Source organism: Manis javanica, chromosome 2 (assembly GCF_040802235.1).
Source record: "Manis javanica isolate MJ-LG chromosome 2, MJ_LKY, whole genome shotgun sequence".
In the NCBI taxonomy this organism is placed as follows: Eukaryota; Metazoa; Chordata; class Mammalia; order Pholidota; family Manidae; genus Manis; species Manis javanica.
The window spans coordinates 224,302,184-224,329,226 of NC_133157.1; the positions used below are offsets into that span (position 1 = coordinate 224,302,184).

The 27,043-nt window shown below is 44.5% G+C and overlaps 1 protein-coding gene across 13 annotated transcripts in view; it reads left to right on the forward strand.

Moving 5' to 3' along the window:
* Positions 1-27,043, forward strand: part of PTK2 (protein tyrosine kinase 2) — a 299,782-nt gene that overhangs the window by 185,252 nt on the left and 87,487 nt on the right. For 12 of the 13 annotated variants that reach the window (XM_073230260.1, XM_073230262.1, XM_073230268.1 and 9 more), the window contains 6 exons: positions 811-951; positions 1,469-1,546; positions 10,931-11,038; positions 12,657-12,774; positions 18,397-18,427; positions 22,010-22,062. In XM_073230260.1, the coding sequence (XP_073086361.1) occupies positions 811-951; positions 1,469-1,546; positions 10,931-11,038; positions 12,657-12,774; positions 18,397-18,427; positions 22,010-22,062 (529 nt within the window). The remainder of the gene's footprint in view (positions 1-810; positions 952-1,468; positions 1,547-10,930; positions 11,039-12,656; positions 12,775-18,396; positions 18,428-22,009; positions 22,063-27,043) is intronic. The other variant, XM_073230270.1, reaches the window with a different exon arrangement.

Consider the following 27,043-nt stretch of genomic DNA (forward strand, 5'->3'; position numbering starts at 1 on the left):
CGCGGGCTGTGGACGTGCTGCCTGGGCTCTTCCTTCCAGTACAAATGCGCTGTGTGTGTGTGTGTGTGTGTGTGTGTGTGTCCTATTTTTTCATGGTAGCGCTATTGAAGGGATTTTAATGTCAAGAGGTGTGTGTGTCCTACTTTTTCATGGTAGCGCTATTGAAGCGATTTTAATGTCAAGAGGTGTGTGTGTGTGTGTCATCTTTGGTGCTTTCCTTTTAAAGGTATCCTACTTTTTCATGGTAGCGCTATTGAGGTACGCCATCCAAGGGTCACTGTAAGCAGTTCCCCATCAAATCTCTGATTGCTGACTTCTCTGCATAGTTCTTGTAATCATTTCTAAAGAATAATGATCTAGAATTCCAGTTTCTGGATCAAGAGTTACGGTTTGTAAGGTTTTTTATTTGTGTTATCAAATTGCCCGTGAGGAAGTTGTATTGACTGCACCCTACCTTTTGCCAGAGCCGTGCTGTGTGTGTGTGGAGCATGAACTCCTAAATGCATAACCTCTCACCACATATCCTAATGAGCAAGGTATAGCCTTGCAAATCTCTATCTAGAAATAAGGCTTGAAACCATTGAACTGTACGCTTAAAAATTATTCAGATGGTAAATTTTATGTTATATGTATTTTATTAGAGTTATTTTTGAAAGGAAATAACGATGTGATAAATAGGACATACCTCGTGTAAATGTAGGTAGTGTTAAATGGCAGGAGGAAAGATGTCTTTGACGCTATTACAGTATTATTGCTGTGGTCTTTACTCACTGTTGACTCTAAGAAGGTTTTTGTAATTTTATCATGCAGGCCAAAACACTAAGAAAATTGATCCAACAAACGTTTAGACAGTTTGCCAACCTTAATAGAGAAGAAAGTATTCTGAAATTCTTTGAGATCCTCTCTCCAGTATACAGATTTGATAAAGAATGCTTCAAATGTGCCCTTGGTGTAAGTATGGGGACATGGGAAATAGCGGACTAGGTTTAATATCTTTTGGGTTTTCTTACTCATGTACATCTAAATTTCTGATTAAAATCTATCTTGTCTCATGTTTAACAACATGAGAATGTAATTTTTTCATGTTACAGGGGGGAAACTGCAAGAAAAATGTATCAATGTGAATGTAAAATCATCTTTTTAAAAATAGCCTCTGTGCATAATTAGATTTTTTTATTCTGGCCCAGTAAGTCACTTGACTAATTGTTCTTCAGGGCTAGTTTGCCTAGGCATATAACCTTCCCAAAGGAAGTGTTAGCTTTGAACCTGCTGGAATCAGCACCGTGTGTCAGTCTAGGCTCAGCAGACTCTGGATCAGTGAAGTCACAAATATTTTATATTATTTAGTTAGATAGATTAATAACAAGCTAAGCCAGTCCCCCTTTGGTTCTTTAATTAAATTGCCTGTGGCTCTTTGTCTAAAATATTTCCTTTTCCTTCTGGTACCTTTGTGTTTCACCTTCAAAAGTCAAGCTGGATCATCTCTGTGGAGCTGGCAATCGGCCCAGAAGAAGGGATCAGTTACCTCACAGACAAGGGCTGCAATGTAAGTCTGCTTTGGCGGCGTCTCGGAGCTGCCTGTTCGCCGACACACCTCACGGTGGACTTGGCTGTAGACGGAGGAGTCAAGTTAAGGAAATGGCACCCTTTTGGAAAAGACATCGTTGTGCAATTAAATCTTTCCATTTCATAGTGTTTGTTGCTCAAGGAGGAGAGAGGAAAAGAAAGTCTAGGCCACTGTTGAAATTCTTAAGAATCCTTTAGTTTTGGAAGCCACTGAATCATACAGATACGTGTTCATGCGATTTGAATGGATTGTTATGGATTACCTGGAAAAATTTGAAATACTGATTTTTTCATTCAGTTGTATATTTGATTTAAAGATGTTTGTACTTGGATCATATACTTTCAAACAGCCTGTTCTGGCCATTTCCAGGAGAAAATGCTCACGCTTTCATAATGCTGCTCAAATCCCTCCTGCCCCCACTTACACTGCCTAGAAAAGCATCTGTTGGAAGAGAGCCCACCACTTGCCCCCCAGCCACCTCAGAGCTGCCCTCCTGGGTTTTCTGCCCTTCTTGCTTCCTGTGTGCTCTCTCGAGGAGGCCAGGTGCTGCCCAGGGCCTAGAGATGCACCAGTACAGACTGGCAGAGGTCCTGACCTCCTGAGTTTGTACCAGGGGCCCAGGATCAGGTGTTGGGGGCACCTGGGTGGCTCCAGTGCTGGTGCCAGAGCTGTGGCAGGTGGGGCCGATGAACGCGATTCCCAGCGGCCTCACTCCACAGGCCCTCTTTGTTACTCAGCTTACCCAGAGGTGCACCCATACACGTGATTTCCCATAAACACATGAACGTGGCCAAACCGTGTGGTAGAATACCTGCTTTTCCCAGGTGCACTCTGTTCCCATTTGTGTCTGTCTGGCTCCTGCCTCCCCTGTTTGCTCCCTGGCACCTTTCCCTGGGCCCTCCCAGCACTCCTTCCTTCCCCTGTGCTCTCAGGGAAATGACAGTAATTATTCTTCTGTGTTTTGTTATTCAAAAATTGGATCATCTTGGGGCATCCTGAGCCCCATCTTGTTTCTCACTCAGCAGAACCTGGTCAGAGTCCCTTCAGGTCTGACCGGGTGGGAGCTCGCGGAGGGCTCTGACTTCCCTTACAGATGTCTGCTCCACGGAGGGGATGTGACAAACACCCTTTTATGTATTTATTTCTCTGTACCTACTGCTTTTCCTCCTTATGGAAGAGATTGCCAGGTACAGAACTGTGGGATCCCTTCAAATAGGTTTAACGTTAAAAGCTGCTGCAAGACGGCTTCTCGGTTAGGCTAAGAAACTTCTTGTCCCCACTGGCAGTGTGTGACCCTGCTGCTTCCACTCACTTGCTAGCAGCCGTTTTAAAAGCTCTTTTAATCTTTCCCTAGGTGTAGAGTGACATTTTCTTGTTACTTTTTGCTCAAGTTGATGCAGAGTGAACATCTAATAAACTTACACATCTTTTCCTGTTCTGGCCATTTTGATTCCTACTTCTCTGGGTTGACTGTTTATATTGTATCCTTTGCCTGCTTTACTAATGTGATTGTCTTTTTGGCGGGGGACTCAATAAGGACACTTGTTATCTCATGGAACGTGAAGTCGGGTGCTAGACATGTTGCAGGGTGAGTCGTCTGCATTCGGTCGCCTCCCCACGGTGGAAGTTCCCTCTTTGCCGTTCTCAGCAAGTCGCCCAGGCCTGTTTTGCCTTGTCATCCTCAGGACTCCAGAATAGCTGAGAGACTCAGGTGTCATTTCAAACATTGATGTCCTGGGGTAGCAAAGGGTGTGTGTGTGTGAAAGGATTTTTTTTCAAAGTTCCTTAGGTATACATATGTTTACATATTTTATTTAAAGACTTATTTTTTTTAGAGTAGTTTTAGGTTCACAGTGAAATTGAGAGGAAGGCACTGAGATTTGCCCAAATGCCCTCAGACACAGTTGTCTTTTTCTTTTCAATTTGTAAGTCTCTTTACACATCGAAGAAATCAGTGTGTTTTTGTTCATCTGCGTTACAAATTTTTATAAATCTCTCATTGGCTATTTTGACTTTAAATAGATTGATCTGTGTCCTCTTATGCCCTTTCCAGTCACTAGTCCCATACCCCAAGGGTGACTGCTATCCTGATTTCTAGTGTCATTAATTTTTCAGTAAATGCTGTTGAGTCAGGTGGCTATTCACATAGGAAGACAATGAACTTTGACCCCTGTCAGATATCACAGTAAAAATCCATTCCAGATAAAGTATTAATCTACAGGTGAAAGGTAAAACAATAAAAGTTTTAGAAGAAAACAAGAGACTCCAGGCCAAGCAGACATTCCTTAAACAGGACATAATATGGGCTAACTCTAAAAAAATTTTGGTAAATTTCTACATTGAAATTAAGAACAACTTTTCTTCAAAAGGTAGAAAGGCAAGCCATATATTGGCAGTAAATGCATGGGATAATAGACTCTTAATCCAGGATAAAAAGTGGCAGTGCGTCGTCACGGAAAGGTCAGGCAGCCCAGTAGAGAATATATAGATAATAAGTGAAAAGGTGTTTGGCCTCAGTCATGGACAGGTGCTCTGTGTGATGCTCTTACACATCTGCCAGTGTGGCTGAAACGAAGAGGCAGGGAATGCCTGGCATTGGCAGGGGTGTGGAACAGCAGGAACCTCCATGCCCTGCTGGTAAGCGTATAATAGGTACAGCCTCTTAGGGACTTTTGTCATAGCCATTAGGTTAGATTTGCCTTCTCTTATATATTCTTGTCAGATTTTCTCTGTCTTTTACAGTTAAGTCTTAAGCCCATCTCAAATTGTGCTTTAGGGTATAAGATGGGAACCCACGTAGAGTCCTTGGGGGAGAAGATTAAAGGCAGGGCCTGTGCTGCGGTCAGGAGGCCAGGCTCTGGGGTGCAGGCTAGGTTTCCGTCTTGAGCCACTTTGCACTAGCACTGACTTTGGGTCCATTCCTCCGCAGCCAGCTTGTGTTTCCTTGTCAGTAAAACGGCAGCTATAATTGCAGCTACCCACTGGGGTTGGTAAGAACCAAATGCACCAGCAAATTTGAAGCGTTCCAGTCATGGCCTAGGATACCAGAAAGGAAGCTCTTAGAAAATGTTGGCTGTCGTCCTTGTTACTTTGTGGCTGTTCGTGTCTGTATCCAGGTGAGCAACCGACCATGTCAGCACCATTTACTAAGCCAGCCAGTGTCTTACCTGTGAATTGCCCTGCTGCCTTTGTCAGCACTCGTGGACCCTCCGCTTGGCTCCTTCAGTCCAGTTGTCCCTGAGCGGGGCTTTGTGGACCGCGTTGCTGTGGCTCGGTGCTACGTCGCAGTGTCATGTTTCTTCGTATCGCCTTCTTTTGTATACTCCCCTGGCTGTTTCTGGTTATTTAGTCTTTCAGAACCAGATTTATAAAGTTCTGTTGGGACTCCACTTGAATGCTAATTTTGTGTTATTTTGTGAAGGTGTATATTTTTAGATATTAAGTTAATCTATTCAAGAATATGGTATGTCTCTATTTGTTCAGTACTTCTTATATGTCCTTACAAGATTTCATAGTCTTTTTCATATAGATCTTTGATACTAAATTAATTTACCAGTATTTTGCAGTTTGGGGCCTTACTATAAATGGACTTTTTTTTTGCCATTTCCAATTTAAAATTCATACTGTGAGCTTAGCAGAACATATTTGATTGTTGTTTATCATATATTCAACAACCTTACCGTTCATTTAATAAATCGTTTTTTATTAGAATCTTAGATTTTATGGGTATATAATCATGTAATCTGATAAAAAAGAATTGTTTTAACTTTTTCCTCTAATCTACAGTTTTTTCCTTTTCTCATATTCCTGGTTACCTCAAAGACCATGTTTAATAATGGGTTGTAAAGGCTATCCCTGTCTTGTTTGAGATCTTAATTTATCACTTGAAAGTATGTCATCATTTAGGATTATTGTTGTGTTTTAGTAAATTGTCTTTAATGTGTTGAAATTATACCTTTCTGTGCTTAGAATTTTTATTAGGAGTGGCTGCTAACTTTAATCCAGGGTTTTTTCAGCTTTTATGGATAAGATCATGGTTTTTTCCTCCCTGAACTTGTTATTTTCTTGTATTGATAGATGTGCTGATACTGAGCCATTAAATAACTCCCACTTGCTTATTCTATATTACTATTTTGATAGAGTGAGTTATCATATTTGCTAATATGTAGAATTTTTGCATCCGCTTATGAGTTTAACCTAGTCATCTCTTTTTTATATTAGCTTTGTAAGGATATGATATTTAAAATTATGCCAATTTCATCAGGTAAATTAGGGGGCTTTTCATGATGTTGTGACCTGAAGTATTTTAAGTTGATTTGAAATTCCATATTCTTTAAAGTCTGGTAGAATTGATCTATATAACCACATGGTGTGTTTTTCAGTGATAGACTTTTACACCCTTTCTGTCTGTAGATAGCAGTAATAGATTTGTTCAGGTTTCCCTCTTCTTGTGTCAGTTTCAGTGATTGATGTTTGGTTGGCGTATCATCAGCCTCTCTGCACTTTCAAGCTGTCCTCATAGGCTGCATCTCACAATCCTCTTACAATCTTTCCCGTGACTTTGTTTCTGTGTCCTGTCTCCTTCCCAGACTGGTCTGTTTGGGTTGCTTCTTTCCAGATTTGCAAAGAGTTTATCTGTTTAGGTGACTTTGAAGGACAAGCCTAGAGACTAGGGTTATAGCATGTCTATTCGTTTTCATCAATTTCAGCATTTACCTTCATAGATTCCCTTTCCCTAATGTCTTTTGTTCATTTGTATATTTTCTCCTGGACTTAGCCTTTGATGACTTCTTTAAAATTGCTTCCTATATACTTTGGAGGTGATTTTCTTGTATGACTTGTAATGTGTTCTGGCAGTTTAGGCAGGTGGTATTCTTTTTGTTGTATTTCTATATTGTTGACATTTCATTTTTGTTTCTACCTTTCATTTTTACATTATTTAGGAGAAAGTTAATTTTCAGGCAGCTCTGGAAGGTTTGAATCTCACTTTTATTATTTCTAATGTTATTGGATTATGAGCAGATAATATAGTTTTTTAAACATTAATTATTTTGAATTTATTAGTCATCTTTATAGCCAAGCACATGGTTGATTTTTGTAACTGTTGCCTGGAAAGAAATGTGTGTATTCTATTTGAGATGGCAAGCCCCGCCCCTCTATACCTCTGCAGTAAGAGCTGCTAGTTGTGTAAAGGAGAAGGAGACGAGGATGGGAGCCATCAGGACAGAGCCGCCAGAGCCGCCAGAGCACTGCCCGCCCCACCCACCCTGCTCCTTGTCTTCCCCCTCCTGGGGAGACAACCCCTCTCTTCTGTACCCCTCCACCCACCTCACCTGCTGTCTTTCCTGTGTCAGTAAATGCTTCTCACTGACTCAGGCATTCCTGTCAGCATACTAAAATACATGATTTCTCGGATCCTAAAAATGTAATCTTTCAGCACTACATCCTTCTCCCTCCCGGGTACTTCATGTTTCCTCCTCCTTCTATTACAGACCTTGACACGTGGCTGCTGTGCCCCTGGTGCTACCTGGCTGGTCCAAACCGCAATGATCCAGGTGCCCCGTCTGTGGTTCTTCCATTGTCCCTTCGACCTGCTCCCCTCAGGCTTTCCCTGCCTTCACCATCACACCCCCGCCACCCACCTACATGGCTTTGGTAGGGAGCGGCAGGGGTGCCCGGGCAGCTAAACCCATGGGCTGCTTCTGAGCGCTTACCTACTGACTTGACTTCTGAGTCACCTGTTCACCAGCACTGTCTGGTGGAAATAGTAAGGACACAGCCCTCGTGTGATTTTAAATGTTGTGGTGACCGCATTTAAAGAGGCAAAAAGATGGGTGAAATTTGTTTTAATAATGTCTTAGCCCAGTAGGTCTAGAGTACCATCATTTCAAGGTTAATCCACATGAAGATTATTGAGGTATCTGACACTAAGTCTTTGAAATGGGCGTGTATTCTACATCACCTGCGCATCGCAGTTGGGACCCGCTGTGGCCCACCAGGCGCCAACAGCCACCACGTCGGGCAGTGCAACCGTACCAACTCCTCCTCAGGCACCTGCCCTCTCCTCTGTCTGGACAACAGCCACAGGTGTGCCTTGTGGGAGTGTTGCATACCTGATCCACATGTGTGTGCAGCTGCTTTGTGCTGGGCCGGATTCAGTGGCCTGGCACAGTGAGGTCTGTACGGTCCTGACTTACCGAGCCCCATCTTACTCTCTTATTCCCAGTGAGACTTTCCCTGAAGCCCTTGCTGTTTCCTCCCTTGCCTGCTCCCCAAACAAGTAGCTGTGTTTTCATTTGGGGCCCTCACTGTCTCTTCCTCCCCATACAAGTAGATGTGTTGTTATACAGGACCACCCGCCGCTCTGCTGTGGTCCTCCTCTCACTGTGATTGGATGCTTGCTCACGTGCTCGTTTGCATAGTCTGGGTCCATGCAGCCCTTGCTCACTGCTGTACCCCTGACCCACTCGGAGCCCAGCACCTACTAAGTTCTGAGCCCATCGTTCACTCCTTCTCGTGCCAGGCACCGCCCTACTTCAGTGGGATACACTTGTGGCAAGGTGCTCAGCCACCATCCATGGCACTTGTGGTTCTTCATTCTGGTTGTGAGGTCAAGTGTAAAGAAGGAGATTAGCAATAAGAATCATCTGATAGTGGGAAGAGCTACAGTGGGATAACGTGAGAGAGGGTCTGAGAGGTTTAGAGTGGGCATCAGGGTCGGCCTCTCCCAGCCCTTTCCGCCTTACATGGGTATGTTTATAATACACTTTTGCTGTCCTGAAATTAAGTTACGAGTGTATTGTGCACATTCAATTTCAAGAAATTTATTTCAGTGTCAACACACAACACACACCTTTGCAGACATTATGGAATAGCCAGATACTTACTAATGAGAGTCATACTTTGAGAGAGGGCGACCAGAAGCCCTGCCCTACACACAGCACAAGGAAATGACAAGGAAAGAAAGGGGTCTGGCCAACCTCGGGGGTAATGTCGGAATGAGGTGGAAAGACACTGGTTAAAAAAAGGAATGAAAGGTAATCTCCACAATTAAATTTCCTATTGTGCTTCAGAAAATAGAAAAATGTTTTAACTTACAAGATGACAGTGATAGGAATATTTAATGTAATTGTTTAGTGGAGCTGAGATAGCCCCTGTTTCAAGCGTCACAGCCAAGGTGACCTTACCTGGCTGCCTCCTATGTCCTGTCACAAGTGAGTGTTCAGCAGCTCCGCCTCCAGACAGGTGCTGCTCCCAGGGAGGCTGTTCTCCAACACAGTGAGCGACCGTTAGGAAAATCCCAGACAGCAAAGTGTGGTATTCTCTGAGCCACACAGGTTCGCTCCTGGAAAAGTCAGTGCAGAGCACACATCGTATTTCAGAGTAGACATGGGTTCTAGAAGCGCAGTTCTCACCAGTGCGAATACACCTGGCGCATTTGAAAGCCACTCGACACCTCATTGGGAGGGCAGTTCTAGAAGCGCAGTTCTCACCAGTGCGAATACACCTGGCGCATTTGAAAGCCACTCGACACCTCATTGGGAGGGCATTTCCTGCACATTGTGACCGCTTGCACCCTGGTCCTCGTTCACGTCCCTCATTCTCTGGCCAACCACACCGCCCGCCATGGAGGGGCCCTGCCCAGAGAGACAAGACCCCCTCCCGTCCGGACGGTGCTGGGAAATGCATCAGGGGCAGGCAGAGGTCGGGGCATTTGATTCGTTTTTTGTAGGCCCCTCCCCTTTGTAAGCACGGAGCTGATAGGACCTGATTTACGTTTTATAGTTCCTCCTCAGCTCCCTGGGAGGGGTGGGCCATTGTAGGGGCACAAACATGGATGAAGGGAAGTGGATTGGGAAATGATGGCAGGATTGACTATAAGCACCGTACATTACGAGGCTGGGACAAGAATAGGAGCTGTGAAGACAGAAGGAAAACACCCGAATTCCAGGTGTTTGGAGCTAGGCTGGATTTGTGCTGAGGAAGCAAGGAGTTGGAGTGACGCCTTCATTTTTTGGCCCATGACCCAGGCTGAATGGTAAAGTGTCCTCCTGAAGCAAAGAAGACTGGAGGAGGAGGGGCTTATTCTTAGGGAGGACCCTGGGTCTGTGCAGGGCTCTCAGTCCCCCCAGGGCCCGTGTGGGGGTGTCATGTAGGGGGTTGGCTACATGAGTCCAAGCTTAGGCTGGAGATAGTACTCGTGCCACAGTACTTGATGCACTTTCTGGGCTGTGCATGGCTAGGGGGAAGGTGGGGACCCAGCGCAGAACCCTGAGGCACTTGAACTTTATAGACTGAGTTGGGGGAAGCCAGTAAGAGGAACTGTGACAGGCAGTTAGCGAGGTAGGGAGAAACCCCATAAGGGCAGGTACCCCAAAAGCCAAGAAAGGAGAACAGGCTTCAGGGCTGTGCTTTGTGTGCCCAAAGGCCAAGGACAGGGAGAAGGGAACTGGGCAGTGGGCAGCCCGCGTGGAAGCAGGACTCAGAAAATGCACCGGTGCCTGAGAACAAAGCTGGAAAGATGGTCTGCTGTGAGGGAAACTGAGTGTGGGCTGCTTTCTGGACCATAATTCTGGCTCACTCTCCATGGCGTGATCTGTGCTCAGTGGGTAGGGAGGGGCTAACACCTCATGATGTGTAAGAGAAAGAGGCCTTAGCCAGGTAGCTGTTTTGAATAAATGTATAGGAATCTTTACATGCAAAGTGATCAGCCATGAAGTGATAGGATAAAACACAGGTAGATGGGCAGGGGGCATATTTTGTCTTCATGAGGAGAGAAAAGAGTTCATTCTACTTGGGAACATGAGCAATGTCTCTTGGCAGCACTTTCTATGGGGAGGGTTCTTGGGGTACTACTGACTCCCTAGCTCCATTACACTCTAGAGCTCCATAAGTTTCAGAGACTTCTAGCTCAGGACACACTGGAAGTAAGTGCAGGCCCCGCTCTGTGGGAAGGGAAGCGAATGTTCATTTCAAGCAAGTCTTCGCCTGGTTTTCCCAGGCCAGCAAGTAACTCAGTTTGGGGGCTCCCTTATGCTCCTTTCTGCTCCCTTCTTCTCTCTCTGTAGTACCTGTAACCCACTCGCCCAGCTCCTGCGAACCGAGTGCCCCTTGTCGGCCATCAGGAGCCCAGAGAGCAGGCATATTCCTAACCTTGAAATGAGCAGTTCCAGACTCCTCCAAAGGAGAAAGTCCCACGGGGCCCCAGGGACATCCAGTCTTAGAGGGAAGATGTCTTTAGAAGGGGTGGGCGGGACCACGAGAATCCCACAGGATTGCTGATGTGAGTCTTCATAAGTCATTATGAACAAATGACATGCTAATAATGACGTGAGTCCAAAGTTTTTGTCTTTCTTTCCAAAGCCCACACATCTGGCCGACTTCAATCAAGTGCAGACCATTCAATATTCAAACAGTGAAGACAAAGACAGAAAAGGGATGCTACAGCTAAAAATAGCGGGGGCACCCGAGGTAAGGCAAGCTCACATTCATCATCGGGGAAACTAGATGGAGTGGCATCATGAAGGTGGTGGTCTTTTTAGGATAAGGATAAAGTTTCCATGCTTCATTAGAATCACAGCTTTCTCTTACTTAGTAAGTGTTGCATTACAAATGATAATGATTAAATGCCCCTAAGAACAGAACAGGAAACAAGAGCATTATCATGAAGGTAGTTAATTACTGTGAATTACCAAGGAAATGAACTTTAGAATTTTATAAAAATGTAAATATATTCCATAAACTGTTATTTCCCAGACTATTGTAAGTGACATTTCCAAGGTGGTGGGAATCACAGCTGTTAGCACCGCGGCGGCGGCTGATGCTTCTGCTGCTGTGACACCCACCGTCCTGACACATCGCACAGAAGCCTAGAGCAGGATGTGTCAATTCTTAGAACCCAGGGAAAGAGGCACTTTGAGATCCTTTCGTTATCCCTGTTCTTAGTGGGAGAAACTGTACACGAGAGGCTGACCAAAGTCCTAGTAAGGGTGGACATGGGGTTCGTCCAGACAGCTGGACCGTCGTCACATGCAGCAGAGTGTCTCAGGCACAGGGCGTGGTATATGGAATGACCGCATGGCAAACACTACCTAAGACCACCCTCCTGAAAGGCGGACAAAGCTAATCCCCTCCTAAGGGATGCGAATGGCCTGGCAGCGCCCCCTTGCCCTGTGCACCCTGCGTGTCTGTGGGAGCGTGTCTGTCCCACTCAGCACCCAGGGCTCTCGGGCACGCAGTGGCCCCTCCAGGGTGAGCTAAGTGCAGCCTGACCTACTCCTTGTTCTTTTCTGCGTTGGGGTCAGTGACATTTCTGAGTCTCTAGGAAGGACATTTCATTCTCAGAATTAAACAAATGATACCTAAAAATACAGAAACCTATTGCAAGTTAAAATTTCCTGCAAATATCCTAGCGGTGTTTTTGGCACCATCATTTCCGACTGTCCTCTTTTGTGCTTTCTGCCCAAGTAGTATTTAGCTTCGTGCAGGTAAGCTGCTCATTGCGGAGATTATGAATTAGCAGGTGTGTGTATTTGAAAGTACAACACAGCTCTGATTATCTCCTAGATTACATTTAACAATAAGTCTTTAAGAAGGTTATCAAAATGGCATGTTTTATATTGAAAAGACTAATTTCTGAGCCCTTGGGCAGAATGCGCTTGAAATTTTATTTTTATTTAATATTAGAAAACTTTTGATGGACAGTGGATAAAAGTTGATCCACATTATTAGTCTAGTCTTTAAAATATGCCACTCTCGAACTTAGTGCTTTCCTGAACCCCCCTCTCCACCGGAGTGCTCCAGAGGGCCAGACACTCTGAAAGAAAACATTTTTTCATCTTATGTTCTAGAAAGGGAATCTCAGGCTAAGTGGCTTTTCAGTTTTCATCTGGGTTTGCCTTCTGTCACATTCTAGGAATACCTTCCTCAAATACCAGACTTCCTTTTTCACTCAGACCCTCTGACGAATCTTGCTTCACTCCCACTCGTCTGTTGCCAAGTGTGTCCAGAGACCTGATGTCACAGCACAGCTGCCCCTTTGATTATTGGGAAGAACAATGACGGCTCTTTCTGGTCTTTCCCCTTTTAGCCTCTGACGGTGACAGCGCCGTCCCTGACCATTGCCGAGAACATGGCTGACTTGATAGATGGATACTGCCGGCTGGTGAATGGAGCCACACAGTCTTTCATCATCCGACCCCAGAAAGGTGAGGCTCTCTTTCTGTTTGAGCGGTCCCACTGAACTGTGCGGCAGGCTCACTCCCTAAAGCCTGTACTTCTCTAGGATAACTGCACACACACAGACCAAAGGAGTAATTCAGCCCAGTAAACTGTATTCTGGTTTCTCCAGGGAAGCGATGCAACTCACAGCCTAGGATCTGGGTTTGAATAGAGCTTAAAGAAAACATCGTTTTTGTTTAGACTATTGTGTTTTGAGCAACATACATAGAGTATTTTCTACGTTACCGTTAGTATTTTCAAATAAACTTTTGCATACGTATTTTTTTTTAAGTGTCCCTTATAACTCATGTTAAAGTCTCTTTCCTGTTTTTTTCCGATAGTTCTCAAAAGCTCAGAACAATCAGGGAGCACAGTTAGTTCTAGGTCATGATGTAAGGCTAACGAGCAGGAAGAATAACTGCTCTAGGAACAGGCTGTGCATGGGGTGTGTGGGGGGCTTTGCAAGGCAGTAGGAGGCCGTGTTCCAGGAATTTGGGTTTCTGGGATAGTCAAGTGAGAATACTCCCAGCAGGACTAGCATGGACAAGAGGGAAAAACTGGGCTTTGAGCTGTGTAACTTGGGAGTTCAAATCATGGGTCCTCTGTGCTGCCGTCTATAAATCACTCACCCTTTCTGTGCCTCAATTCTCGCATCTCTGAAACACGAGAGAGGTGCCTGCCTTCTGTGATGTGTGGGAACGTGAATGGCCTTGTACATGGAAAGGGCCTGGCACATGAAGTTCATGAACTTTAGCAATGGTGGTATTCCCATTGCTACAGCTCATACGATGTGATCCCAACACTGTGAACCCTGACTTTGAGATTCCGCCTCTGTAAGGAGGAATGCTGCCTGCCTTACCGTGTGCTAGATGGGCCCACAGCAGTGCCCCAGACCAGCCGGCTCTGTGCCAGATAGGCACAGGCCCTCTCCTCGTCTCCCCCTGTGCCAGGGATGGGCGCAGAGGCAAGAGCCCCGAGGGCCGAGAGGCGCGTGTCCAGGTGAGTCACTGAATGTCGTGCAGAGGATGCAGACAAGCCTGAGGACAGCAGGCGAGTGCCGAGCGCCTTGTGGATGCAGCAGGTAGCCCACCGCTCAGCAGGCATGGGCTCTGCTGACAGGGCAGCTTGAGGGAGAGGCAGGTGGGGTGTGTCTAGCAGAGGAACCATCAGAACCTTTGCTTACAAGTTAGTGTCATACTGTGCTCTGAAAACAAGAGCTGACGCCGTAAGCCAGAAGGCGAGTACGTAAGTGTATAGAGCCCGGGACATGGCTAATTTAGCAATGGTTTCTCACTGTGATCAGACCAATAAAGCCTGCTCATTTGTTTTTTTTCTGAAATAGTGTATATCTATCAGAGCTGTCTTATATGAAATAGAGCAGTGAAGTTGCTTTTTGAAATGTCTGAAGGCTCTCACAGTAAAGATTTTTGCAACCACAAGCTCTTGATTTTTCATTTTGTGCTTTAAATATATACCTTGCAAATACTATTTAAATGTCTTGGGAGAATTACTTCACATAGAGTAGTATTTTGTGGAAAATGTTAAATGTGACATACTGCCTGTCTCCTTTTTGGTAAATGGTTTCTTTTATTTCATCCTAATTTACCAAAATGTTTTTAATCACCTTGTTGGTATGCATAAAAAAACCCAGCATTCAGATGTGAGGCAGTAAACGAGCTATTCCATGTTTAAAGCTGCAGAATCTCACTGCATTGGTTTTTAATTGGCTCTTTTTTTTCCGGTAGGGATAAACATTTGATACCAAATCTCGTAATGAGAAGCATTAATTAAGTTCTTCACTCAGATGGAAAGAGCATAAATGAAAATGCTTCTCATAAAAACTGAGTAGGGTATTAAACGTTTTTATGTCATTCTTACTGAATGAATTACTAAGTTTGATAATTTACTTATTCTAAATCATAGCATATTTATTTATTATATGACTCTTCTATAGTGATACCTAAAGTGAAGATACATTGCCTTACTGAAATATTTTAAGTCAAACATTTGTAATGGATTATAGTCAGAGATATAAGTGGACAAGAGCACATGTGAATTTTTGTAATTAAGATTTTTTTCTTAATTTCAAATAAATGAAAAATAGTGTTTCTACAAACCTGATGTACCAATTTCCTGGTAATGTGCTTTAAATAACAATTATATATGTACCTATCTGTTTTCTCTAGATTATAAACTGATTCATTGTATGTAACATATACATGTTTACATATGTAACAGATCATAGCAGTTTAAGTGACCTGTAAGTGCGTGTGAGTGCTGACTACACTAAGATGCATTTTGTTTGTTCTGTGATCTCCCATGATTACCGTGCATTTATAAAGTGCTTTTAAATATGGTATTTATTGGGGCAGAAAATGCAATGAGAGCCACAAGCTGAATGTCATGAGCCAAATCCCAGGTGTCCTCGGTCCTTACTATAGGGCATTATCAATCCTACCCCTTACCCTCACAAAGCTCAGTAGCCATTCGTCAATTATAATAAAATTCTCAGAAGAAAGAATTATGCAAATTAATGTCATAATTTCAATGTTTCTGAAGTAGATTTTCTATATGTAGGATGAGAGTAAATACATCCTGCCGGGGGTTGCATGCCTCTGAGCATGACACAAAAACCAGAAGATACGGGACAGAATGGATAAGAGTTCATTACATAAATATAGAAACATTTCTGTTAGAAAAAGAAACATGTAAAGCTGTGACACAGAAAGGAAAGCCCTTGTAACACATAAAGAATTGAAACCTCTTAATTTTCTAGTGTTCTTCCAACTCACTGGGACAACCGAGTGTAAAAGTGACACCTCATAGAAGAGTGTTTGTACACATGTCCAGTGAGCATATGGATGCAGTGACAGTCAGCTTGTGTGCTTATTAGATGGGAAAAGGACTGCTAATATCCATTCTTGGCAGGACTACTGGAAAATGGACCCTCCTTCTTGGATATGGCACTTACAGAGGCATTTGTGGCAGTAGTTCCCTGCGCAGTGGGCCACTTCTTAAAAACCTGCCCTGACGAGCTGCTGACAGGGGGTCCCCATGGCACACAACTGAAAGTAACCTGCGTGCCCACAAGATGGGAATCGGTAAATGGGGTGCACACATGATCAATACAGTGTGGGGTGGCTGCCGACAGTGATGAGGTAGCACTCTTTTTGTGTTTAAACACCTGCATGCACATATGGAAATACAGCGAAACCTGTGCATGCATTCATAAGCATAACAGAAGTGAGGGAGTCTGGGAAGGTAAGTGCCCACTCCGGATGGTTAGCCTAAGAAAGCTGGAATTGTATTTGAAGTGAACAGGAGGCCTTCACCTTTTGTACTTCTTTTCTGCATTGTGTATCTTTATGATTTACAGTTTGTTACAATCTGTTGTAATTGTTTAATTAAAAAAATAGATTAAAACTTTTCAGAAATTAAAAGTCGCAATTCTAAAAATAAAAATACAGGTTACTACAAAGACATATCCTTATTCCTTAAAGATTTATTCAGAGAAATAAGATGCAAGTTATGTGAGTGACATGAGAACTCATTCAACTTAAAAATTTAAAGGTGTGTTAAAAATTAACTTCTGGCATTGGGCATTTTAGTTGGTGAGTACTTAGTTTTTATAATGCTGCTGATAATAGTGTCTGTGGCTATTTTTCTCAGTATTCTATTACTTTCTTGCTTCCTAAAAATTTACTCTCAATATCCTTCATTTGCAGCCTTCTCTACTCCTGCCCACCTACTTAGGAAGTCTATATTAACCAAATAGTTAATAACGGCTTTCTTTTTCTCTCCAAGGAGGGAGAAATTTCAACAGAAAGTACAAACAAATCACAGATATGTCATTTAAAAGGCCATATTATTAAATGACGGCATTGGGTGTGGGTAAGGTGGTGGTGGTGGCATTCATGGGATAATGAACTACTGACAAAATTTTTCAGTTATTCTAAGTTTGGTCTTCATAGTGTAACTTGGTTATTCTGCTTGAAATTTGGGTGTCAAAACGTCAAAGAGTGAGGGAGTTTGGATAGAGCACTGCTGCACATCTGTGCTGGGCAGTGGCCACACACTGTGTGTCATCAAGCCTCCCAGCCACCCCTGCACATGGGGCAACGCGGTCTCTGTTCATAGGCAGGTAAACGGTGCTCAGAAGGAGTCATTCCTTGGGCCCCAAGGCTGATTCAGTTCCTCATTTATCAAGCAGTGGTTTGGGAGCCTCTGGAGTGCCAGGCACTCTGCTAATCAGACCCCAGGGGCTGGTTGCCTAGTCTTCAAGGATTCTGATCCATGACAAGCACTCTATTAATGCAGCAGAGGCACCACAGGGCCATCCTGAGCCTCTTGGGGTTTCTATGAAAGGCTCCTTTAAGGGGACTGTGCTTGGACTGAGTTTGGAAGTATTGAGCGATGATTCTTCCGCCAGAAGGTAGGGCATCTTTATCTTTGACTGAACGGAATGTGTGCAGGCGGCATGACGTGTTCAGGGAAATCCAATGTGACCACATAGGATCCGGGAATGGCAGAGGATGCGACTGGAGGGACCGTAACAAGGGTGGCTTCGGTGACCGGGTGAAGGGAAGTGAGGTGGAGTTCAAGGGCAGGTGGAGGTGCCTGGGAGGGTGCCAGGAGGGTGGCTGGTGGGCAGGCACCCACGACCTACACGTGGCCTTGGCCCACAGACACACCAAGGATGGAGGCAGAGCAGCGCTGTTCACCAGTAGAAACGAAGCTGCGCTTTGCGGGTGCAGGAGGCGCTTACATGTCCTAAAGGCTGTCAGTAGACACTACAGTTTAAGCAGGGGAATGACTTGGATTTGTATTTGAGGGAGATTATCCTTGATAGTAATTTAGCCCAGGAATGGATTAGGAGAGAGGATCAGTTGGTCTGTTAGATTAGTCCATATAAAAGAGATGGAATTAGGAGGGCTCCGTGCTTCCTGGTTCACAAAAGGAGGTATAGGGAGAGCAGGTCTCCTCCAGCCGACGAGCAGGGGCCCGATGCTCACTGCAGTGAGACCGGCAGGAGCTGGTCACTGCGCCCACAGCCCCGAGCCCAGCCCAGCCACTGGTGGGAGACACCCACCCCCAGTAAGAGGGCTTCCTGGCACCCTGTCCTCCCCGTCACACTCTACAGGCCTTTTGGGTCCTAGGCTCCTCTGTGCATCAGTCCCTCCACAGCCGTAAGGCCTGTGCATTTGTTTCCTTTGTGTTTCTGGGGTTCCTGCACAGTTTTTGGTGTTACTGCTAGTGGGCATTTTTATCAAAATGCCTAATCTTCAGTACTTTGGCAAGGAGTACTGACTTTGACAGTGAGACATCCTTCATCTTTAGCTGCTCCTGGGAGGGCGTCCTTCACCAGTTTATCAGCATAGTGCTTTGTTCTGATCATGCAGTACTTTTTAAACAATGTGCACCTACAGTCACTGGATGTTTGTTATAAATATTGAAAATAAGACCACAAAAGCCTAAGAGGGACCATGTAATAATTTCCTTAAAGGGTTATTGCTGCAGTGCTGGACTAGGGCCCATCCTCCCCTGATCGCTACAAGTAATCTTTTCAGAAGGAACAGGACACTCATCTCTCTCCTCCCTTTTTTCCCCAGAAGGAGAACGGGCTTTGCCATCAATACCAAAGTAAGTGCTGTTCTGTGCATGTTGTTAACTCTGTTGTTTTAGAAACTGTAAGAAGTAACTATGCTTTATTATCCATTTGCCTGAATAATCAAATCTGTACATCTGTGATTGGGGAACGAGAAAAGTATTTCCAGAAAGAAATCAAATCGACTGTAACTCATGTATTTAGGTTTAATCTAAAGTTTAAAGTTTATTTTCTCCTTTTAGTTCAGTAGGAGATTCAAGAAGAGGTACAAACATCCAGTTACAAAGTAAACTAGGCATGGGGATCAAAGTCCAGTCCAGGAATATGGTCAGTAATACTGTAATAGCTTCCTGTGTTGATAGATGGTAACTGCCCTTAGAGTGGTGAGCATTCAGTAGTGTGTATAACTCTCAAGTCACTATGTTGTGCACCTGAAACCAATATAATATGTATATCAACTTAAAAATAAAATCTGTATGTATTATTGGGAGGAAAATAGTCATAGTGATAACACTGAAGGCCTGCGGTTAAATAGCCACTTGATAGTCATTGCTGATCTTTGTAAAAACCTGAAAATAGGTAGCATTCTGGCTATTTTACATAGGAGAAAATTAAAAATAAGTAATTTATTTAGTTGTTTTACTTGTTTATATCATGAATTTCATAGTCGATGTACTGGCTTATAAAATTAAAAGAATAGTAGTGCCAAAATAATTTATTTCATAACTTCCTTCTTCTCGGCCAATGTGCTAGGAACTGGGGCCCAAATAACAGTTATAATTTAGACATGTGATACACAGTGATTGAACAGTCAGGGCTGTGTGCAGGGGTGCAGGGAGGGGTTTGGACAGAATCCTAGGGCACCAGCAGAGGAATACTTCTGGGAGGCCCCTGGGTAAAGGACGAAGAGGGCGAACCTGGGGAATCATCTTTGTTCTGTCACCGTCTCTCTTCTCCATAGCCAGTCCATCACTAAATTCCTTCAGATCCATCTACTTCTCCACCTTCCCACACCCCTTCCCCTGTTCTTAGCTGCTGTCATCACCTGTCTGGGCTACTCCAGTCATCTCCTTTGCCAGGGTCCCCAAGACCAGCCCTGTGCTCAGTGATTCTCTGGAAAGTACTCCCAGACTCGATGCACAGTCCCATTCCTGGCTCTGATGTATTACGTATTACAGAGGGCACAAAGTGAGCAGCGCTGGGAGGAGGCGTGTGGGTGAAGTCCAGAGGGGACCGGGGAAACTCCCAAGAGCCCTCTCCCAGTACACCCAGGGCGGACACACCTCGTTCCTCTAGCACTGAGCTGTGACGTGAAATCCTACCTGGGAAGCTCATTAGAGATGCAGGGCCCAGGGTTTCTCTGGGGGCCCTATCGTGTACAAACTGCCTGGCATGTGCCAAACGTTCAGGACTTCTAGAAGGAAAGCAGAAGTCCAGCATGAACCTCATGGTCTGTATAGTTTAGGCCCAGCAAACCACCTTTATTTAGGGGATGGTGGAGACCCCCTGAAACGCAGGTTCCCAAACAACCAGCCACAGGCCGGCCTCAAGGGATGCAGTCTCAGGCCTGCTAGGGTGACTTTTTTTTTCCTGCACATCTCCTACCCGTCTCCATCTGTCTGGTTTGCCATCGTCCTCCCATTCTCTGTACCACCATGTGAGGGAACTTTCCTGATCCAAGATCTTGCATGACTTGCTCTGAGGATAAATGCCAGCATCCTCAGCCTACTGGCTGGGCCCACACAGTTGTCTCCTGCCAGCTCCCCTGGCCTCATTTGCCCACTCTTTACACGGGGCTCTTCAGCTCCACTGAACGTGTTTTCAGTCACTGGAATAAACTTTCTTGCGTCCCCTCCAGGCCTTTGCAAGTGCTCTCCCCCCTCAGGACCTCCACCTCCCTTCATCCAGTTACCTTGTCCCCAGCAAAGCCCTGCTCACCTCTCTGGTCTCGCCCACACCATTTCCTCTAGAAACCTCCCACGATCCCCCAGTCTTAGAGGGCATCCCTGGGTGTTTTCCCATAATACCGTCTACTTCACCATAGTACTTCCGCCACTTTAAAATTGTACCTCTTTGCTTGTCTGTGACACCCCTGTAACCTTTATGGCAGGCTCATGTGGCGTCCACCTGACGCCAGGCAGTTCTGACACATAGTAGGTGCACAGGAGCTATGCAGGTGAATGGAGGGGTGGGTGTGACCAGCTTTCTCTTAGCTTTTAGGCAGTTTGTTTCACAAACCCAGCAATATTTAATGGATTCTTATGTCCCACATCAGGCCAGGGGACTCATGCTCAGAGTATCTTCAATTGTATAATGTTTTTAAGAGATGACTTTGAGGATTAAAACATATAGGAATCATAAACATAGATAGAAACATGAGTGAAGAAGGTAGCAGATTAGAAGTAGAAACAGATACTACAAACAATGAATAAATAAACTTTAGAAGAGCGAAATTTCCACAAATCATAGAGCAGCAAACACTTACTGCTGTTGATCAGAAGGTGGTAATATCCACACAGTTGTAAGAAAGTTGATTTGCAACAGCACACAAAACAGTGTAGTAAAGGGAGACCACAAGGTTTTGGCAACAGAACATGGAAGCAAATGACATAGCCTGTTGTGAGCGTGCAGCCTGTGGCTTCCTAGTAAACAGAGTCCAAAGTAATTGTGATAAGCTGTGTGGCTGCAATGGAAGAGAAACTGATCACTTGTTGGAAAACAACTTCAGTTAAGCTTAAAAGATACCGTAAGATTTCCAATAATTAGATAATTCAATAAAAAGAACTCAATTCTATGGCTTTATGCTATAAACATTAATTGCAGAGGTTATACAGTTGAATAGTTCTAGTTCTCAAAAATGTATATTACTTTAAGTTCCAGTATTTCCTAGTATAAATACTGTATGCAAGGAAAATTTTCCATTCAGTACTTCTATAGTAAATGTTTATGTATCTGGAGAAAGTTTTCCTTTACAAAAAGATCAAAGGAACTTTGACATCTAAGGACTATGGGGTTCCTTTTTCTGTGTTTTGCACTTTCAAAAAATTTTTAACTGAGCTATACTTGCATTTTGTCACTGAAACTCTTGGGCAGAACTTTATGTGGGTAAATACCTAAAACACTAATGTTGTTGAGCCATTTCATATAACAACCCTTTTTCAGTCTGTAAATAAAATAATAAATATTAAGGTGATACCTGCTTTTTTACATGCTCTAAATTTAAGAAGGAAGAATACTTCAAATTGAGTTTTGAGAGCAGATTTCAATTCCAGGTATTTTCTTCCATCTGTTTCATCCCTCACAGTCTAGTGTCTAAGTCACAGTCCTCCGTGTGCACACTGAGCCGTATCGCTGTCTCAGTCACTGTGGGGAGTCGCTCTCTCCAGCAGCCGAGTGCCCCTTTGGCTGTCTGTCTGAAGTTCTTGTCTTTAAGACAGTCGGAGTATTTTAAGTGCCTCAGGTGGTAGAACTGACTTTGCTAAGAGCTCCCCCTCTGAAATTCAGTCTCCGCAAGAAATGACGTAGTCCTGACACTGGGCAGCTCTGTGTTTGAGCGCATCGTGCCCGTCTGGTCCCGAAGGGCATGTGTTCACGCTTTGCCATTCTTTTTATTACAGGCTCACCAACAGCGAAAAGCAAGGCGTGAGGACGCACGCAGTCTCCATGTCAGGTAAGAGGCCCAATGGTGAAAGCCCTGCAGGGCAGGCTGCCAGACAGAAGCGTTTGTGGTATTGTGGAAGGGGGGCCATGTACGTCAGATGTCTGCTCAGTGTGGTTACAATTGCTCGTTCTAGAATAGCTTGAAAAAATTATAGTCTGCATACCCAAAGGTGCATAATTGTACCATCATTGAATAGGTTCAAATATGGCTCATAGATTGGTATAGATGAGACTATAATACCAAGTTACTCACAAGATTATGTAGAATTCCAAGTTATTTTTCAGTTTTAATGTCATGTTAATCATATTTGGAGTGAATATTTTCACTGTTGAAGTTGCCGTTATAACTTATCTTTGCAGTTCAACAGAATTTAATGGAATATACTCTGTATATTTATTGCCTTTAGAGTCCAAGAAATGTGAAACATTTTTAAACAGTTTTTGTCTTTCACAATTAACATTAAAATGGTGTCTGAATATTGCTTTTTAAAAACTATAGTTAAGATACTGGCAAAGATACAGCTTACGCCAGTACCCTAACTAGTGCTGGTGTCACGTGTTGTACTTCCCTTGGTATGTTTTCAAAATACGTGTTACCTTTTTCACCATTTAAAATTGTGGAAAATAGAGGAACAGGGGAAAAAGGAAAAGATTCTTGTACGGACCCAAGTTTGGTGTCTTAAAATACATTCACTGTATATACATATATATGTGTGTCTGCATATATGTATACACGCATATGTAATCTATTCTTAGATATGTTACATTCCCAAAATATCAGCTTCCTAATAACTCTAGCAGGTAACAGTCTTAGAAGAAACCTAATTCCTGTTAGTTTTAATATATCTTGAGTTAATTTTTCTTGAAATGTAGTTGTGTATTCTTACCTAGTTGACTGGAATCTTCTTTAGTGTTCCAATGGACCCGTGTAATTGCTTATTTCTTACTGTACACTAACAGTTCACAAGCCCGCCCTCAAGAAATATTTGTGCTTGTCTTCATACACGTGGCAAAGACACTCTAAGGATGGGTTGTGTGGAACAGATGTGTCAGAGGACCACAACTTAACATTACTGATCGCTTCCTAACGGGGTGGAGAGGAGGTTTGGGGGCCAGAGTGTGCACTCTAGGACAATGTCAGATGCCTGGCAGGTTGTGGGGCTGCCAGCATGTTCTAAACTGGACGCTAGTTCTGCTTGTGCACTGCTTCCCCAATGGGCTCTCCTGACGCCCGCTGTGACGCTGGGGCGCTGAGGTGCTTGGCAGTTGCCCTTGTTGGGCACAATGCTTACCCAGTCCGTGGTGGGAACAGGAGATGCGGCAGATGTACCCCAGGCCCTCAGGAAGCTTGTAATCTGATCGGAGAAAGAAGGCCATCGTGTGCCAAAGTGGTACTGCGGTGAAGAATCCTGTCGGTGTGCCCTGAGTCCAGAGTGGGAGCAGTCGCTGGGCATTGAAGGATGTTCCCTAGAATAGGTGAGAGTTGAGCTAGCTTTGAGTAATTCATAAGCAGGCTGGTCTGTCTTCCTTGCCAGACGAAAAGCAGTGTTCGGAGTGACCCTGGCAGTGTGCACCAGCTGCCGTTTGCCACGCGTGCATGCTGAGGAGAGAGCTGAGCAGTCCTGCTAATTCACTGGGCCCTTCACCTGGTGACAGAACAAAACAGGTCCTCATAGGACCTTTACATCTTGTTTGTTCTCCTGTTTGCCTAATCCCCTTTAATCAGTGACCTCAGTTCAGGTGTTAAACCTTGGCGTCATTTGAGCAACTGATCATCACCAAACCTCTGGGTTTAGCCTGTCCCAGCCAGCCCCTCCTTTATGTTTCTGCCTTCCTTCATTTCTTCCTATTTATGTATCTTAACTCGGAGTTCATACATCTGTCCCTTTTCTGTTAATTAACTTGATTACTATCACATGATTTGACTTAAATAGGCAATCCTCTGATCAGGAACTCCCAGGGATAAAGTGCTGCCCATCAGATGAAGTGGAGGACGCCAGCTCGGCCGTCAGAGGCCTTCCATCTCCTGCCCACGGCTGCCTCTCCCACGCTTCCCTCCCTGTCTCCTCCATGTCATTTGTCACTCAGATAAAGTCGGGGCTTGTGCCCCCACCCACCTCCTTACCTCTAGCTCTGCTCTATCTGCCCCAGGAGCTGGGACGCTCTGGCATGGTCGCAGGCCGGTCTCTGCATTCCTCCGAGTGAGTCGTTAGTGCGGCTTCTTAGAGCCCCAGCCCTCTGATGATCGCGGGGCAGGTGAAGTGCGCTCAGCATTGGGTGGGGGGCGCAGCCCTGAGATTCTGGATTCCTAGCCTTGGTCATGCCCCTCACTGCATGCCAGTGGCACTGGGCTGACCGGTGTGGTCTCTTCAGAGCATCTACAAAAACTATGAAACGTGACAGCGTACCAGCGTGGCCAGCTGGAGCTCTGCCGTAAACTTAGCCCATAAGCTGCTAAGTTGATACTTAGAAAACCCATGTTTTTACCAGAACTTAACCTTTTCTGGGTCGTGCAGCCTGGAAACTCTTGCACCCTGTGCGTGTCGTGCTGGCACCAAGGGAGCAGCCCCAGCCACTCCTGGATCCCCATGCAACTGTATCTCTGTATCTGCTTCCCCCCCTAGCGAGCCTGTTCCATCTTCAGGCTGGTGGGGCGAGACTGCACTCTGTATGCCACCTTGTGTATTGGCTTTTCTGTCATGTGCCATCTCAGTGAAAACCCTACAAGATAGGTATTATTCCAGTTTTAACATCATCTTACCTTAATTCAGTCAACACATACTGTGTGCCCGCTGTGTACAGGAGCTGTTCTGACTGCTGAGGTATGTAGGGAACAAAGCCAAGTCTCTTCCTTTTTGGAGTTGGCATTGTGTGGAGGAGGCAGTCCAGAGGCACTGAGTAAAACAAAGTAGGAAAGAGCAATGGTGAGGAGGCCAGTTAAAACTGTGGTCAAGAAAAGTCCCTCTGAGCAGGTGACCCGTAGTCAGGCAGCTGAATGAAGTGAGAGGTGTAGGCTTTCAGACTTGGAGGGACAGTGGCTCTGAACCGCAAAGCAGGAGCTTGGCACACCCAGGCAGGTCCCTGCCCAGATAGCAGAGAGCAAGGTAGAGGGCGAGGGGATGCAGTGAGCAGGGTGGTCAAGACTCAGGAGTGTGGCCAGAGTCACACACAGCTACATGGCTCGGAGGGGACGGGACTCTTCTTGGGAGGTGCTCAGGCCGGTGTGCACAGCATCAAACCTTCACGTGCGCTAGACATTGCTGACTTCCTGGGACAGCCTTACCAGGCCATCACGCCCCATTTCTCAGGTATGAGAAGAGGCAGTAAACAGCGTTCCACGCCACACAGCTTGATGGTGGAGCTAGCATAGGAACTTGGGCCACTGTTGCCCTGTGGGCCATATGGCCTCTTTATACCAATTAAAGGGAGTTTACCTCGAGTGCATTTGAAGAAGCACTCAGGAAGATGGAGAGAGTGAGACTTGTCTGACTCCCCCGTCTGAAAAGTTCTTAGCTGATCTTCAAGACCAGGTTCAAATGTCACCACCTCCTAGAAGCCTTCCTGACTGCTCCAGGACTCCTTTGGAGTCTTGTACTCCGGTGTACCTCTTTCTATTAAGGATAATCTTTAAAGGGGTGTAATTATTTTGGAAACCATCTTGTCCACTAGTCCACAACCCCATCTTAGGTAAAGACATGTTCTAATTAACTGTTTTCTGGCACCTAAGTGCTTAGTAACTGTTTTTAAATGAATCATTGAATCACTGGACTGAAGTAATTCCCTATGAGCTCTTCACTGAATTGTCTGGAAGCTTTCTGTGGAGGTTTTGGGCAGGGCTTTAGAGGCTGGCCAAGAAGGGTGAGGATCTAGATAACCTTAGGCAGTTTTCAGGTCTTGATGGATCCCTCCTTGGGAAACAAAGCAATAGTCTTACATTCCAGAGGGGAAATGCCAGGCACTCATTCATATTTCATTGCAAAGTAAATGTAGTTATCAGATTATATTCAATAAGATTGTATTAGAGTTGATGTTGAATATATGGAGAGTTTAGTTTTTAAATCTAGACAGTTTCTCTAAAAATAAATGTAAGATTAACAGATTTAAAAAATAACAGCACATTGCCCTGGGCACATTGTTCTCAGGGCCTAAAGTAAATTTTCAGTGTAATGATTAAGTGTACAGGGTACTTGTGAGCTTAGAGGCGGATGCTTGTAGTGAGGTGTCAACTTGCGTGGGCCAGATCAGGCACCAGAGCTTGTGTAGGGGCAGGTTCCCCAGAGATGGCGCTGTTTCAAAGGACAGTCGGTAAATAAAGGTGAATAGCAAATGTTTCGAAGGCATAAACTCTGGATTTTTTTTGTTTGCTTGGTTTTTAATAGCCAGGCCCTTACTCAGGCAATAAGACCTTAAGTGTAGCCAGGAACACAAGATTGGCCCGATGGCGACACCACTAACGCCAGGCCCATCACTCTTGTTCTGGGTGCAGATCACACATGATGAGGCAGAGAGTGTAAGACAGCTTTCTCTTTTGTGTCTCTGTCGTGAAAAACAATGCAATGACCTTTCTCTATCAGTAGAAAGATTTACTTGGTTTGATTGCTTCTGCTGAGCCCTTTTTAATGATACTTCTTAAGTATTTATTACAGTTTTTTAAAATGTTTAACTTTGTAACAGATTCTTTTAGTTTAGTTGTTACACAGCATCATGTCCTCTTACTACTTGTAGGTTTTTCAAGTTGGTAACTAAAAATTATTCTAAATTAAAATACGTTCAATGAAATAAATGTTATTTACATTAAACTGCTTCATTATAAATTCTCCAACTAATTTATATATGCAAAAGTGGTTTATAAAGTGTAAAGATCTGTAAAATGTAAGATGGTATGTATATAGTCCATAATAATTATTGTGCTCTTTCTCTTTTTTCCCATGGTCTCTGAAATACTAGGTCTGTTACTACTTTGTTGCTGTTACTGCTCTGTAAATACAAGT